Source organism: Anser anser (genome assembly GCF_964211835.1).
Source record: "Anser anser genome assembly, chromosome: Z".
In the NCBI taxonomy this organism is placed as follows: domain Eukaryota; kingdom Metazoa; phylum Chordata; class Aves; order Anseriformes; family Anatidae; genus Anser; species Anser anser.
Window position 1 is genome coordinate 367,341 of NC_139723.1, and position 16,735 is coordinate 384,075.

General features: G+C 48.4%; 1 protein-coding gene across 3 annotated transcripts in view; it reads left to right on the plus strand.

Moving 5' to 3' along the window:
• Positions 1–16,735, plus strand: part of LOC310889672 (adenylate cyclase type 10-like) — a 36,060-nt gene that overhangs the window by 10,239 nt on the left and 9,086 nt on the right. For 2 of the 3 annotated variants that reach the window (XM_083817498.1, XM_083817499.1), the window contains exons 2-10: positions 10,643–10,747; positions 11,683–11,721; positions 12,055–12,198; positions 12,944–13,146; positions 13,610–13,703; positions 14,019–14,107; positions 14,680–14,871; positions 15,087–15,208; positions 15,835–15,911. In XM_083817498.1, the coding sequence (XP_083673624.1) occupies positions 10,729–10,747; positions 11,683–11,721; positions 12,055–12,198; positions 12,944–13,146; positions 13,610–13,703; positions 14,019–14,107; positions 14,680–14,871; positions 15,087–15,208; positions 15,835–15,911 (979 nt within the window). In that variant the 5' untranslated portion in view covers positions 10,643–10,728. Of the gene's footprint in view, positions 1–10,642; positions 10,748–11,682; positions 11,722–12,054; positions 12,199–12,545; positions 12,783–12,943; positions 13,147–13,609; positions 13,704–14,018; positions 14,108–14,679; positions 14,872–15,086; positions 15,209–15,834; positions 15,912–16,735 lie in introns of those variants that run through there. The other variant, XM_083817500.1, reaches the window with a different exon arrangement.

Consider the following 16,735-nt stretch of genomic DNA (forward strand, 5'->3'; position numbering starts at 1 on the left):
CCTTGGAACTAATTTTAATATGAAGCGGGGACAGGTTAGGAATATGTATAGGCGTATTGTGAAACTTCATGCATATGTAACTCTTTCCTGCATATAACCAAGGCAAGTTGTCGCGTCAGGCGCGCACGACTTTGGTGGGACTACCCCCCGTGCTGCCCAGCGCTGAATAAACATACCTACTTCACAATCTTACTGATTGTGAGTCCGTTTTCCGCAAGTCATAACCAGTAGTTTCTTGCATGATTCTTTACTGCCTGTAACAATGAAAATGCTGGACACCAGTTGAATTATTAACTCTTCATGGTCTTAAATCTGGAATCCTTCTGGCAAGGTGAGATGGGGGGCTGAAACTACAGAAACCTTTTGGTTTGCTTTCTTGCACATGGCAACAGTTCAGGACTCCAAAGAATGTATTAGGTGCGTGGAAGAACTCTAAAATAGTCAAAACAGTGTGGGAAGAAAATGGCTCTGTTTGTTTTGGTGGAGAAAAGCATGCAAAATCGGCTATCCTGATGGGGTTGTCTATTTGTAATATCTACTTGAATGTCAATGGTAGTGCTTCCGTTGGCTGTCTTCTGATGTTTAGCCCACAGCCCTGGTACATCTCCTGCTGTTTTCAACTCCATACGATCTCAGTGTCAGGAAACTTTTTTTTTTTTTTTTTTGCTTACTCTGCAGCTTAAGATGTGCCTCACTGAAATTTGCTATACTTAGGTTACAGGTTTATCTAGCCTATCCCATTTCCTTTCATCCATCTGTTCCCACGTGTGTACACACAGTTTGAGTGATACATAGATACACACATTTTGTTGAATGAGAAAATAACAAAAGCTATAGTTTACCTCTGACCTCTGTGCTGAAGAAGGCAGAAAGTTCATGACCCATGAATTAGTGATCTAACCCTACGCATATTGCATTAGGGCAAGGAACAGTGCAGCAAGTGATGTACTGTAATTCAATATAACCTAGCACGTAGTGGCACAAAACTACAGTATTCTGCAGTATTTGTGAGCTGCAGTGTTCTAGGGGCTTGACATAGCACTTTTCTACACAAAAAGGGTTGCACTGTGTGCAAAGTTGTGAAAGAAACACTGCCACTCAGTGTTCTTCAGCTGTTTATCTGTAGGGAGTTAGTAGTGGCTGTCTAGTTTTTTTTGTGGAACTGGCCAGAGATCTTGCATGATCAGCATGGTGCTGCTCACAAATGTGTGGCAGACCCCTGTGGCAATGTAGTGTAAGTCAAGCACGTACAGAATTCGTGGGTGTTTTTGTTCTGTCTCCTCTTCTAGTTTTTATTTCCTTAAGATCAACTTAAGAATAAAAGTTGCGTATTCTAATTGAAAACTGCTTCTGTATTGGTTGAATTCACATCATTTTGAGCTTGTAATAAATACGAACTGCCAACATAGCATTATTCCAGAAATCTTGTAAGTTGAAGAAAGAGTTGACATGAAACCTTAGGTGGCCTATATTTCAGTTGTTCTGCGTAGAAAGAATTTCGCTGCTTCGACTATTGCTGATTGTGTGGAATATCACGCATATGCTGATTAAAGGCAAATGCCTCTTTGAACGTAATGTGTTTTTTTGTAGCGTTGTGATGTTCATTAAAGGCCTTCAGTTTCTGACTGTAGTGCTTTAACAGAATTGACCAGTGATGTGGTTCAATTTTCATCATACTAAGGTCTCATATCAGCACTGGAACTCGTTTAAAATTAATTTTCTTTAGCTATTAAGAATCTCCTATGATCATTTTGTTGCCATGTGCTGCCTGGAGCTTGTTCTGGCCTGTCATTGCAGATATGATGGCAGTAATTTAAACCCTCAAACTCTGTCATCTGCCAAATCTTGCTGAGACAGCTGAAATTCACCCCCTCCAAAGCGCGGTTGAGAGGGAATGAATGGCCGTACATCCATGTCATCTCTTCACAGCATGCACGATCACACTTCTGGTGTACAAAACATTTTAGTAGCTGCATTATTTAGCTCTTTCATATTGCACCCAGAGTATTTGATGGAAGCTCTCTGCATTTACTGGCTGTTCAGCGGCCTCAGCGTACTCGAATGCTTCTTCTAGTGTTTCCTAAGCTCCTCTTTCCAAAGAAAGACCACTGTTTGTCGTGAATTCATTAAGACACTTACCCAGCGTGTAACAGACCTGAAGTCTCAGCTCCGCCTGTTTTAAAAGCGGGGACCTGGACTTCACCCCAGATACCAGTTCTTGCTGCTGGTTGTTCTTGCCTCGTCTCTCCACAATTCTTTTTGCAAAAACCTCAGTTGTTGTGTTTACATATCCAAAACACTTAAAACGCTTAATATCTTGCAAGACAGACTTCTAAGTTCCTTCTTTGTACTCATAGCTACATCTACTACTGCAGAGACAGGGAATGTGTCTCCTTGGCTTCATTAGAAGGGTTTCGTACTTCCCCTCTTTAATCCTCCTGTGTGGTATGTACTGCCGCAGAGCATGCGCAGTAAGTTTCACTAAAAGGGGGAACTAGTAGTTCCATTGCTGGTTGATAATACCTAAGCAGTGAGTGCCCTGTGGCAGAAAATACCACTGCAGGTGGTTGTAGTGGTAGAAGCAGCTTGCCACTGCTTTGCTTCCTGGAGGCAGAGGGCTAGTTATGGAAGTGGGAAAGAAGTGGGAAAGTAGGCATGTTAATCCAGTTAGGAAATTTTAAGCTAGCTAAAATTGAAACAATTCCAGAAAACTTGGACAATGCTGTATCAGTGCATATTCACATGCTAGGATTATCCACGTGCTAGGATGAATCCTGCTTAGATTTGTCAAGGGGAGAAACGATTCAGAAATGACTGTCGCTGCAGTCAGCATGGGTAAGATACAAATGGCAAAGCCATACAAAAATCATGTAGGAAGAGCTGCGTTGATTGTGTCACTGTTATTTGTAGTCATTTTCCTTCTGATTAGATAGCATTTTAGGCTTCTTGGTTTTCTTCAAGCTCTCTCTGCTGTCACGGAAACAGTTTAGAACTGACTCTTTGAAAGTCTGTTAAGAGGATTATGAACAAGACTTTTGATCAGTCTTTCATACTTTCATAGCTGCGTGCTATGAAATAATAAGTTACAATACTTTCATAGCTGCGTGTTTGCAGCAACTATCAGACTGTGAGCTGTAGCTCAACTACACCTATGACAGAAATGGTGTTGCTCTGCCACCTTATGGCAGAGCTGAAGCCAGAACACACCACTTCCTACTTCAGTTTCAATGGAGATTACTGTGTGTGTATTGATTTGTGGAAGCTAGAGCAATAAATATGAGTGCAGATGCTTCTGAAAGGGGCTGTGTCTTAATTATAAATAAACAATTTTATATTTTGTCTTATCAGTGTTCTTACTAACTTTTCCCATCTCTACTAAATGGCCTGCTCTGTGGGCTTGGGCTGACCTTCTGGTACTTCCTGTATTCCTGTGTTACTATGATAGTGTGAGATAAGAACAGAACTGTCTACTGGCTCTGTTAAAGATTTCTTCTCTGGCTTTTCTGTCTCTGTTTCCCTGTTTAAAGATAGGGACTGTAATTTCTGCTATCTGTCACCAAACAAAAAAAAAAAAACAACAAATAAAAACCTACTGCACCCCCTGCATGCCCCCCCCCCCAAACAACAACAAACAAAACCACCACCCTGCTCTGATTTCAGTCTGAAAATTACCCCTAAAATTTTAAAATCTGCCTTTCTACAGTTCTGGCACAAAAACTTTTCTGGGCATGCTTCTTTCGCCTTTCTCTTCTTTTCTTGCTGGACCTCTTGGTCTAAACCAGTAGCTGCAGGCTGTTACCCAGCTCTCTGCTTCTTCCTGGGCTGACTGCATTGCATACTGGGTCCTGAAAATAAGCTATTAAGCCACAGAGACCAAGTGTGGTCAAGAGCATGTAGACCATGGTTATGTGCCACTTTTCTGTGATAGTGGAAGCTGTCTCATCAACTGCTCAAGAGCAAATACATGGATTACTTTAGGATCTCTTGCTCCTGGAATTTTAATCTACTTTGACAAATCTTTCATCTCTAATACCATCTCATTTGGACTTGGTTTCACCTCTGCACTAGTAAAGCAGTGATACCCTCACTGAGATCAGCTGCACAATGATACTGAGTTTTAGACTTAGTATGTTGGACTTAACGGGACCATGGAGTGTGGTCCTTTTGTGTCCTCATGTTGATGTGATGTGAAGTACAGACATCACACTGGCAGCATATCCACACTAATGTGCTACACATTTATCTTTAGTATGTTTCTGAAAGAATATGCAAGAATTTATCTAATTGCTGTTTGACCGAGATGGAACGGTCATGTATTTTGAGCATATTTCTTAGCACTGTAGTGCTGTAACTGCTTTTCCCACGTGTTAAAATCAGACATTAGAATGTGTGTTCACTATGGTCTCTGAAAATCAAGTCATTTGTTGGCTTTATTTTGGATGATATGTCTGTCATGCATCAGTTTAATAAGAGATGTGCAATTTAATGAGAGATGTTCTCCTTTTAGGCCTCGCTCTCTTGTATGTGTGCAAAACCGCAGACTGAGACAGCTGGTGGGAATGGAGGGCCTGTTTCTTCAGTGTCAACCATTTATCTTTTGCAGCTGAGATGCCTGCTGAGTGGGGAGATGCCCCGTGCCCTTTGTGCTCATAATAACTGCAGTACAAGGCCTCGTGAGCTCAGGTTCATTGCGTTTCAGGCTTTGTCCTTCTGGATGTGAGAGGGTGCTAAGTATAAGTTCTAGATGCCTGCAGAGGAGGAAACAAAAACAAAACCAATAAAAGCTAGTATGTTAGCTCAGCATGCGGTAGCACAGTTGCATGAAAGTAATGCTTTAGTGTTCCTACATTTGTTCTTGGACTATGTATTTCATTAGTAACAATACATTCCTGAGGAGATACTATATGTCTGGGAGCTAAGCAACCAGGGTACTTCTGACCAGCACTGATTTCCTTAGTAGATACGGCAGTCTTTCCTTAGCTAAAAAAGGGTAGTATTCATCTTCTCTTACGAAGCGTGTTGAGATACTCTGGCCAAATACTTAAGCTAAGCCCAATTTTGTTCCCTTTCTCTGTCTTCATTTGTCCTTTACCAATTAATCAGTTATGCTCTAGGTCTAAGGCTGGACTTTATCCAAGGAAAGCTTTGGCCTCTTTCTTAACATGTCATGCTTTTTATAGTCTGCAGTGTTTTTGCATTTGTTGACATCGTTCATCTTGATTGGTTTTGATCTTGTTTGCTCGGAAGGGTAAAATCATCATCAGTTAGAAGGCTTAGCCACTGAGGGAAAATGTATTTCACGGCATTATCCATTACAGATACAAGTAACTGAGCGTACATCTACGATACCCATATACTGCTGAGTTCTGAAAGCAGGAATAACAGAGCTACTGTGAAAAGTGGGAAAATGCTAGCAGGTGTTGTTTCTTTTGGTTTCTGGTCACTTTTGGCTAGTATAGCAACTATTCCGCTTTGCTTTGCATAATGAAAAAGAGCTTAATGCGTTTTCTTTTGAAGTTGCACTATTCCTTTGCACAGGAAACTCAAATAGATTTTGATGTATATCCAGAAGTTTGAAATAAAGATTAAATGTCCCGAGGAAAGAAAGTTTTGGGGCACTTCTGTGGGTTTTTTTTCCACCAAGCACTCATTTGAACATTCTTGCTATTGTGCGCTTTGTTTTGTGCCTTGACAGGTCAACTTAAGAATTTAGAAGGATGTAGCAAGTTAAAGTAAAAACGCTATCAAAAGCCAGCCTTTCTTGTTTTACCGCTCCCTCCGAGTCCTTGCCTTAGTTAATTAGAAGCAATAAAACATAACTAAATGCCTCTCTGTGAGGCAAGAACACTGGCCCTTTCAGTTGTGCTTAAGGCTGTAATGGGAGCACAGTGGTAGCGGGGGAGGAAAGGATGAAAGCACAAAGTCTTAGAAAGTCGTCTGTATCTAAGGGAATTTGATATACTGGGCTGACTAATACTTGGGAGGATGAGGAGTGGGTGTAAGCTGTGCAGGGGTGGTAGCAACTATCCTGTTGGAGCTATGGAGATACGGGGTGACCGTGCCCTTTTTGTTACTTTTTTTTTGTAACTTTTGTTACGCTACTAAAAATTTATTAGGATGCTTTGTCCTTTCAGGAATCTTCATGCTCTAAGAAAAAGAACTTTTTAGTTAAAGAACTTTTTAGTTCCCAGAGTGTGGTAGTTGAGAGTTAAATATCGCCGAATGTTCAGCTCAGATGTGTTTGCTAACCAGAACCAGATAGGAGGTCGTGGCAAAGCTTAGAACAGAACTGAAAGCTCTAAGTCTGGTTTTAGGACAATATCACGTCTAAAGTCCAGTCTGGCTTCAGTTTCATGGTTGGTTTAAGTATTCTTAATTATGGAGGTTGCAATCAAAAGTGGAGGCTGCAATCCAAAAGAATGAACTGATCTGTTCAATGCATGCATTCATTCCTCCTCCTTTGAACGCTTGTGCCAACGCAATTTTTGAGTAACAGTTTTAATCAAGAAGCCAATCCAGCTACGTCAAAAAAGAAGAGTATTCAGCTCTCCACACAGCCTGACCAGAACTGGGGCTAGCGCAAGGGGAATAGCAGCAACAGGGGCTTTTTTTTGGAGATTGGCACAGCTGTCTTTTTGGTAGCAGCCTGAACTTGGGTTGGTTTAAAGCAACTGTGAACCTACAAGCACAATGGGAACATACTTACCACTTGTGAAGAATTTACCTTGTGTGTTTTTAACAGTTTGTCCTTGGTAGAGTAGCAATCCATCACCAGCACTGTTTTTGTTAATAGATTTAGGATGATCCATGCTGAACACTTTTATCTCTGGCCATTTTTTATAAATATTTCTTTGATAAGTTTTCAGTCAAAATCTGGCTTCCTAAAAATGTTCTAACTGAAAAAACATGGGTATGAATCTTTCTGGAAAATGAGTTGATAGCATTATGAGCATTATTTAGCAAAATTTTAGTTTGTAGATCTTTTCAGCAATGTTTGCCAAGCTTAGCTATAATCATAAACCATAAAATAGCTGAACTAGGAGCTGCAGGATTGATGTGGGAATGTTGAGGTGAAACTCTGTGGTTTGCATTATGCAGGAGGTCAAACGAATTTATTGAATGATCTCTGCTGGTCTAAAAGTACACGAATCCCAGCCATGTAAATCCCAGCTGAAGGTATAATAACATGGCAGAGTAGCATGGTTCTGCTCTGAGATGAGACGTAATTTGTGGAGGAAGAGGAGAAAAGGTGTTTGTGAGTAGATGAATTACTGAACGTTTTGACTCTAGGAATGGGTGATTTCAAGGAGGGAGCTCCTTCAGCTTTTCAATACATTGCTCTCTGAAGTAAGATGAAGGTTTTGTCTGAAAAAAAAGTGAACAAAAAGTTAACCATTCATGTGTGTGGGTTTGTGTGTGTGGTTTGTTTGTTTTTATGCACATTAAAAATGAAGTGACTGGTTTTGTGCTGGTTACGTGCGGTGTCTTTTATATGCATCTAAATTACTTTTACTTTGGGAAAATGTTAGGCAATAATGGAATAATGAGAGTTAAACTTGATTTTGTTGTTACATCAGACTGAAGCATGATTTGAATGAAGTAATTGGAATTACAGTAGGCTAAAATTGCTGAAAAATGAGTTTGGAAAGTTGAAATACATTTATTTTCTATTGAACCTTAATTAAGACATTTGGTTCTGTTTTCAGTTAAGAACTACTGGATTCATAAACGTAATACACAAATTATAACGTTTATGAAGTTTAGTATTTAAACGGTATCATTTTCAAAATACAGAATTGTTAATTTTATTGAACAAGTTTTCCAGTTTTCAGGCAGTGACCTTGCAAACAGTTCAGATGATCGGTGACCCTTAAAAGCACAAGCCAGTGTTTTCAAAACAAAACAAAACAAAACAAATCTCCTATTTAAATATCTCTTTTCTAGTGATCTTCTAAGAGGTTAATTACTAACCAGCATTTGCTGCTTATGTTACCATCCTCATCCTCCATCCTTCACTCCTTATCTCTTCTTCTCTTAAACTTCACGTTGTCACTGTTATTTTCCACCTTTCTTCTTGGATGGATGGAACAACATGAAACAACTTTTCTAGCCAGAATAGAATAATTTCTGAATTTTATTTATGTATTTGCATTTTTCAGTCTGGTCGTGTCAGTGGTCCACTGACCTTAACTGAACAGCAGCCTGCATTCCCTGCCCCCAGCCCCCAGCCGCCCCCCCAGACCAGAAGAACTGAGCAACCATTCTGGAAGGTTCTGGTGATGAATGTTATCTATATTCTTTGCCTTCTTCCAGTCTTAAACTTATTTCTACTTTTTTTTTTTATTTTTTTTTTATAACCTCATAGGAAGAAGTAGCTATATACATTTCTACAGCATTAAGCTGTATACTATGGAGAATAAAATATTTGTAAATCAAATGTACAGCAAAAGAAGAGACAGGACAGACCGACTGTTATTGATTCGCGCTGTTACTCTGTGGCTAGGGACTGGATCTACCTGCTTGTAGCGGGTTTACATGGCAAGGCTTTGGTAGCAGGGGGCCATAGGCGTGGCTTCCGTGAGAAGAATCTAGAAGCTGCCCCATGTTAGGTAAGGGCCCCACTGCTGTCCAGAGCCGAGCCAGTAAGCGATGTTGTTTTGCGCCTCTGTGAGAGCATATTTAAGACAGGGGAAAAAAAAAACGCTGGGCCACACAGCAGCTGGGAGAGTGAGAGGAGTGAGGAACAGCCTTGCTGTGTGCTTGCTCACTTCTCTAGCTCGTTAGTAATCAGCAATAAATCTTACTGTCTCCCTATGCTGAGTCTGTTTTGCCCGTCACAATAATTCCTGCGCGATCTCTCTGTCCTTATCTCAACCCTTGAGCCCTTTTCATTGTATTTTCTCCCTGTTCCTCTTTGAGGAGGGGGAGTGAGAGAGTAGTTGTGGTGGAGCTCGGCCGTCCACCTGAGTAAAAGCACCACACTGCTAAAATGGGGATCAACTCTAGATTTCTAGCACACAGTAATTTTGGAAAACTTGGGTAGTCCCACCAAAGTCGTGCACACCTGACGCAGCAACTTGCCATGGTTATATGCAGCAAAGAGTTACATATGCATTATGTTTCACAATGGGCCTATACATAGTCATAACCTGTCCCCTCTTCATCTTAAAATTAGTTCAAGAAGTCATTTCCATAAGCTCCTCCCATCTGCGCTTGCGCAGTGTCTCCTGGTGGTGGTCGCCAGGGTTCATGGGGATGGAGGTTGGTGACTCTTCCTCGTCACCGCTAGCTGACCTCTTGTCTTTGCGCAGACTCAGTTGCTCCTTGGCTCTTGTCCACCCTCAGGACCGGCTTCTGCCAATTCTTTAAGATAGGCTCACACTTTTATCAAGAGACTAACCTTGGTAAGGGGCCCAAAGCTTCTTGCTTTAATTAATTTGCACAATGCACAATAGTTAGCAAAGACATTAAGTAGCATCCACTAGTTTAATCCTATCAGCGCTCTAACTCTACCTGGTAAGATTCTCCTAACTCCCTCTCTCACAGGAGCCGAGGTGCTGTGACAGCAGTGCTAGGTTCTCTTCATGCATATGTAACTCTTTGCGGCATATAACCATGGCAAGTTGCTGCGTCAGGTGCGCATGACTTTGGTGGAACTACCCCCCTGTGCTGCCCAGCGCCGAATAAACATACCTACTTTACAATCTTACTGGTTGTGGAGTCTGTTTTCCGCAAGTCAGAAGGAGCCACCATGCTGGGAAGGTGGCAACAGGCTGTGCAACTGCAGGGGTGGGACTGGTGTTAGCAAATGGGTGTGCGTGGGGGAGGCAGTGTGTGAGGCCCTGGGAGCCGGGAAATGGCAACTGGCTGTGTGCAGAGGCTATGCAAGCTCAGCACTGCCTTGAGTAAGTGAGGCCACGGAGTCCTTGGAGGCCATGGCTCGGCGTAAACGAGAACGCCTGGGTCACAGGGTCACAATGGCTGCTGCTCAGCAGGCAGTGAGCTGTGGAGGATGGCACTGTTAGCCCACGGTGTTGCTGGAGGGCAGCCAATAAGTAAGCGATGACCTATGAACGACATCACAGCCAGGTGATTGTGATGACCCATGGCGGCAGAGACTAAACTGTCCTTCAAGAAAGCCCCAGGCTCACTGCACCATCCGGTGCTGAGGGGTCTTCATCTCCTCCCTCCCAGCTGGGCATGGTCATCTTCTGCTGAGGTACCCCGGTACCACAGGGCGCTGACCATGGCATCTGCCGGGGAGAGGAAATACCGCTACTCTGAGCTGGGGAAAAGAACCGTGCTCCTCCCCGATCTCCTTCTTTCTGAGGACTTCATCTGGGACAACTTGGTCCCCACGGTTATCGGGGGAGTGCTGTTCTTAGCGGATTTTGCAGGTGGGCTGGGCACGGTGGAGCCTCCACAGAAACGAGCCACCAGGCCCTCGGGAGCCCTGGCCCGTAGATGGCACAGCTGTTTTGTCACTGTTGAGGACTCCTGCTGTGATGGCTAAAGAGAGCATGGGTTGGCTTCTCTTGTGACGCAGCGACTGACGGGCGCTTGGGCTTGGCAGAACGGGACTGGCTGCCAGGTCCTTTGGCCCACGTAGACATGTCCTGATTTCTGTGTGTCCTTCCTGCAGGTTTCACTGCGTTTTCAGAGAAGTGCGTCCAGCAGAGCGGCGCAGACAGAGGTGCTGACGAGCTGGCGCAAACGCTCAATGACTACATGTGTGACATTTTGGAGGGTAAGAGCCATGCTGCCAGGCTGTTGGACATCGGGCCCTGAGGGTGCTTGCCGAGGGCAGAGGCAGCCTTGCTGCTCCGCCTGCTCCTGCCTCCTTGGAAGGGCTGTGGAGCTCACTGTGGCCTGGGGGGACAGTGGGAGCCGTGGGGCTGCCGTGGCGAGGCAGGAGCGCAGCAGGTCTCTTCTGCTGCCCACTGTGACCAGGGAGGCCCCAGCGGACTGGAGGCTGGCAGACGTGCCTCCAGGCGACAGGAAGGGCTGGAAGGACTTTCCAGGGAATTACAGGCCTGTCAGTCTGACGTCGGTATCAGATACTGGCCTACTGAGTCGATATGGACATCCAGGTGGATGGTCGGACTTGATGATCTTGAAGGCCTTTTCCAACCTAGATCATTCTCTGATAGCATGAGCAAGGGGACACCCTCTTTCTCAGCATCTGCCTCTGTGCTTGCAGAGAGACAGTTCCAGTTCCACGATGGAACACCGCTTTGGTGCCATTAGGATCCCGGGCAGGCTGGGGGCATCCAGTGAGTGCCAGCGTGCCAGTGACCTAGGGATGCTGGCACTGACATCTGTGTGTGGCCCTCATGAGCCCCTTATGCTGGGGGATGTCTCTGACCGCGAGCATGTGGTGGCCACCACTTTGGCAGCATTTGCAAGTGTCCCCGCTCAGAGATATTCACCAGGCATCTGGACGTGGCCCCAGGCAGGTGGCTCTTGGTGGCTCGGCTTGAGTGGAGACGGGGGTGCGGGACTGGAGCAGATAATCTCCAGAGGTGCCTTCCAGCTTGCAGCGTACTGTGCTTGTGTAGCATCCCACGGCACTGCCTCCCAACTCGCTGTGCAGGGGCCAGGGCTGTGGCCACAGTGGCTTGCCCCACGGCTTCCAGAAGAAGGCACCCCCATAACTCTGCCTTCCCTTCTCTTTCTCCGCAGATGTGCTGGATTTTGGAGGAGACATCCTGAAGTTTGGAGGTGTGTCCTTAGGAGGAGGCTGCCTCCGTGTCCTGCTGCTGTGCAGTGTTTCCCGCGGGAGCCGCTTGCTCTGTGCTCTGGCGTGATGGAGCAGCTCTCTGGCCGCTGCAGCTGCAGAGGAGTGCCGGGCAGAGGGTCCCCCCGCCACCCACCCTCTTCCTCTGCCGCCCTGGCTGGTGCTGTGGCTGGCCCGGCAGAGGGGAGGGGTCCCTGTGGACTGGGTGCCGTCCCTCAGGAGGATGCCCTCCCACAAGCCCATCTTCCTCTGCACGCCGGCTGGCCGCTTGCTGCTGTCCCTCAGGAGAGCCTTCACCTTCCCCTCCCTTTCCCCAGGGGATGCTGTGCTGGTGCTGTGGAGAGCATCGGAAGCTCAGCTGCCTCAGACCATCGGCCTGGTGCTGCAGTGTTGCCAGCAAATCCAGAAGAAGCATGGCACTCGTGACACGCACGTGGGTGTGAAGCTCCAACTGAAGATAGGTATGGGCGCTGCTGGGTCAGCTGTGCCACGTGCACAGCCCTGGCACTCTCCAGTGCTGCTGGCTGCTTCTTGCCTCCAGAGCAAGGCTGGCACCTCTGCAGGGGCCAGCGCCAATGGAAAGCCTCCCCTGCCAGCATTCCACACCGAGTCCCTGCACAGGCACTTTTGCCCTGCCTGCCGCTTGGGTAAGGCACGCGTCGCCTCTGGGAAGCTGCCTCATGTTCCGGCAGCCAAGCAGCCAAGGGTTGGTGTTGCTGAGAAGGATTGTCGCAAATGAGCAGGCGACAGCAGCGGACTGCAGCCTTCCTTACATCACCTGTGTCTCCCTGCTTGCTTTTCTTCCCAGCTCTTCACCTCAAGCTCCACCCTTCCCCGCTATCTGAGAGCCTCCCATCTTTCCTTAAGCAGACAACTACAACCTGCGTGCCAGCAAAGAGAGCAGGCACTGATCAAACCTGCTGTTCTGCTGGGCTGGTGGCACAGGCAGCAGGGTGAGATGCCCGGCAGTGCCAACACATCGTCAGCGTCGACTTCTTTGGTGTCTTTGCAGACGCCAATTCTAATTTACAGTAGAATATCTAATGTAAATCTACTTCTTCTTAGTCTAAAACCATTACTCCTCCCCCTCCCTAATGCCTGTCTCCAGGCTGGGTTTCAGCTGAGCTGCTGGCCAGCTGAGGTGCTGGGGGGCCATAGAGGTCAAAAGCTCCCCGGTGTCAGTGCTTCTTCTCGCTCTCTCCCCAGGGATCTCCGCAGGGCAAATGACCTTACTGACTGCCGGAGACAGGGAGCAGCATTACTTCATCTGCAGCCAGGCCCTGGATGAAGTTATGGAGGCCCAAAGCCTTGCAGTTAAAAGTGAAGTGGTCCTCTCACCCACCTGCTGGGAGCTGTGTGAGCAGGAACAGATCCAGACCAAGCTTCTTGGTGGCAAACGGTCTCTGAAGGTAGGTGGACGGGTTGGCCTCTAGAGCCTTTCTGAAGACCTGCACCCGGAAGGGAAGGAGGCAGGTGCTAGAAGGCTGAGGCGCTGGACATGGAGAGAGTTGTAGCCGTAAGGGTTGGTGGAGAGCTGAAGCAGTTGCCCTTCCACCTCAGGGGTATCTCTGGGTTGTGTTTGCTTGGCGTGAGGGGCCGAGGGAAGCACGGGAAGGGTCTGGGCCCCACCAGCAATGTCCCCCGTGGGTCGCCGCAGCTGTCCTTGAGAGCTGGGGCATGCTTGGGTGATGCCTGCGTGGCTCTGGTCCTTCTGAGGAGGCACTTCTGTCCCAGCTGAAAATCCAGAGAAGTGGGCTTGCTGCACCAAGAGCTTCTGCCCTTCTCTGGAAAGCGAGAGTGGAGGGGCCAGCTGTGTCTCCTGGGGCTCCTTGGGGCGGCCAGTGGCAGTACTTTCCCTCTGCGTGTCTGCAGGTTCTGAGGATGGAGCACAGGTCTGGATCGGAACGCCAAGATGCTGCAGGCCGCTTTGACCAACACGCGAAGATGCGGCATTTGGAAAGGATAAGTGAGTCCCTGCTTCACCGTGTTCTGGGACTGGCGGGAAAAATGGGGCCTGCCTGCTTCAGAGTTCCAGGGAGGAACTCCCTCTGCCCTCTTCCACCTTTCAGTCAACGTTCGTACCTTTGGCCCTCCTGTGCTTCAGCTGAGGCTGTCGCTGCCGCCCCCTCCTGCCAGGGGACGTCTCCGGCCGAGCAGCTGCAGAGGGGAGCAGGAGGAAACACCAAAGAATCTTTGCTCTGCTTTGCCCAGCGCTAGCCCCGTCTTTCAGCCCCCTTCTAGTCCCGTCCTGCTAGTGAAGGCCTGTGTTTGCTTCCCTTAGGGCACCGAAGGCCAGCTCTTATCATGTCCAGTGATCCTACAGTGGCAGCAAGGCTGAAGAAGCACATACCGGCAGCCGCTCTCAGGAAGGTAAGGCCACCGCTGCTGGAGGCTGCATTTTGGGAGGGCAGAAGAAGGTGTGCATTGCAGGGGTGGAGCTCTCGTGAAAACAGACAAACGAAAGGAAAAGCAGCCTGAGGCGGGAACCCAGGGGAACTGATGCCAGGGCTACTGGTGCTGCATGTGCCAGGAAACTGCCCATTTTGTGCTGCTCCTCAAAGAGGCGCGGGTGGCGGGAGGTGGCCTTCCCTCTGTCTTTTCCACGACTCTTGTTCTGGGACGTGCTGTGGGCACGAGGCGAGGACAAGGGGGCGAGTCTGCTCAAGTCCCTGGGACGTGCCAGAGGGTCGCCCCTCGCGTCCGTACTTGTCACAAGATGGGGTGTTGCTGGAACATTCCCCTCCTTTGTCGTTTGTGCTATGACTGTGCTATGACCTGCCTGCCGCGGGCTGGCCTGCGATTGGCACCGAGCAGAGGACTTACCCTTCCTCCAGTAGTACCTGGTATTGCGAGCACGCCTGCTCTCCCTTGGTACATGGCACGGGCCCAGAGGAACCCCCGGGAGAACAGGCTGGCAAAGCTGTCGTGCTCTTCCCTTCCAGATGGATGAGGATGTGCCGCTGCACCTGTGGTCTGAGCTACGGCCAGTCACCAGCCTCTTTGTCCAGCTGCAGTTTTCTGCAGAGGCCAGCTTACTGGATCTTAGGAGGGGCCTCTCTAATGCCAACAGGATCATTTCAGCAATCCTCAGTCCTCACAAGGGCGAAATCAACAAAAGCCTCCTGTTTGATAAGGTGAGCGTGGGGGAGCAATCCCACCCCCAGAGGGTGGCCTGTGTCTGTTTAGTGGAGAGGGACTGAGAAGCAGCTCTGCCTTGCCGGTGGGATCAGTCCTCTGTGGCTTTGTGTTGACCTGCAGCTGTGCTGGTCTCCCTGGCGACTGCAGCGGAACGACATTAGCTGCTGGCCACAGGCACTGTAACCAGATGTGTTGCATCCGTCCTCTGCAGGGCTGCACGTTCCTCTGTGTGTTGGGACTGTCTGGAGCAAAGCTGCAGCACGAGAGCATCCATGCATTGGAAAGCGCTCTTCAGATCGTCAGCATGTGCTCCGCGTCGCTGAGGAAACTTGAGTGAGTGTGTGGCAGCGTTGCAGGGCGTGCGTGCTGCCTGGGACAGCGCAAGGGGGCTGACCAGCAAGAGATGTGGCCTCCTGGCTTGGCCTCCTTTGTCCCTGGCAGGATTGAGGCAGCACCCTGAGAGGCAGCAGGCGGCCCCTGGGCTTAGCTCAGGGCAGCCAGGCGCAGGCCCTCCAAGCAGAGCCTGCCAGTCGTGGTGCTGGAGCGAGCCCTCACCAGGGCACGAGGCTCCTTGGTGCCAGAGGCAGGCCCCTCTGGGCAACAGGGCCAGGAACAGGGCTCGGGCCCAGCCCCGTGATCTCAAGTCACTGGCATTGTAGGTGCTCTGTGGGCAGCACCTGCTTTCCTCCACTAATGAGAGGGGCTGTGGCCTGCTGCAGGTCGCAGCCATCGTGCCTCAGGGGAAGGGTCCAAGCCATCTTGCGTGCGCCCTCCCCGTGTCCCTTGTGAGCGGGGTGTGTTGCGCCCCGAGCTCTCCAAGTCCCCAAGACACGCACTGGCTGTGGGACAGCAGGTGGCCCTGGCTGGCGCCAAGGGGAGATGTGGGAAGGGGCGGAGCGGGGCGAGCAGGACTGCGCCTGGGGCGCCACTGACTTTGCGCTTCTCTCCCTGCGTGCCAGGGCAGTGTCCGTCGGGGTCACCAGCGGGACGGTGTTCTGCGGCCTCTGTGGCCACCCTGAGAGGGCCGAACATACAGGTACCGCACCTTAGTCTGAAGAGTGGGAGGCTGGCGTGGGTGCGCTTAAGGATGTCAGTCATGAAGAGATGGGCAGGCTGGGGCAAGCACATATGCCACAGCCTGCCGGTGGCGGCCCAGATGGCACCGGTCTCCACCTGAGGTGGGAGAATGGGCTCAGAGACTTGTGGTTCCCGCTGGGTCCGCTTGCCCTGCCGCTGGGTTGACCTGTGCCTGAGGGTGTAGTCCCAAAGCTGGGGAAAAAAAAAACAAGGAAACCTTGAAGAATATAGGGAGGCCCGTAGCTTGTGTAGTCTTTTCTATAGCTCGTATAGTCTTTTAGCTGAGAAAATAAGGGAGCAGAGAGACAGGCAGCCTTGAGCTAGCAGAAGCAAGGAAGATATGGGATAAAAGGTAAAAACAAGAAGGAGAGCAACAGCTCCAGACTGATCTATAGTAACCTTTTGCTCATTAAGGGTCATAAACATATTAAAAAACATACCCATCAAAATGCTAATGTATGCTGATGTGGGATTTGGTGTCCCCTCCTCCCCCGCTCTTCCTCTGTAATGTGCAAACTCAGTAGACATAAGTTAGGTGAGCTGTAATAGCCAATCGAAAGTAGCCAAAGAGATAGCTTTTGCAAGTTTGCTGTGTATAAATAACGGTGATTCAAGTCTGAAGTGTGCTGGCTTTGCAAAAGATCGCCAAGCACCTGACTCTGCAGAGTTATATAATTAGTTATTTAATTAAAAGACCTTCGTGTGGATTTCAGCTCTGTGTGCTTATTGGTGCAGTCCACTGGGCATGCACCTATGGACAACAAGGGGAAGTAGCCCTTGGCC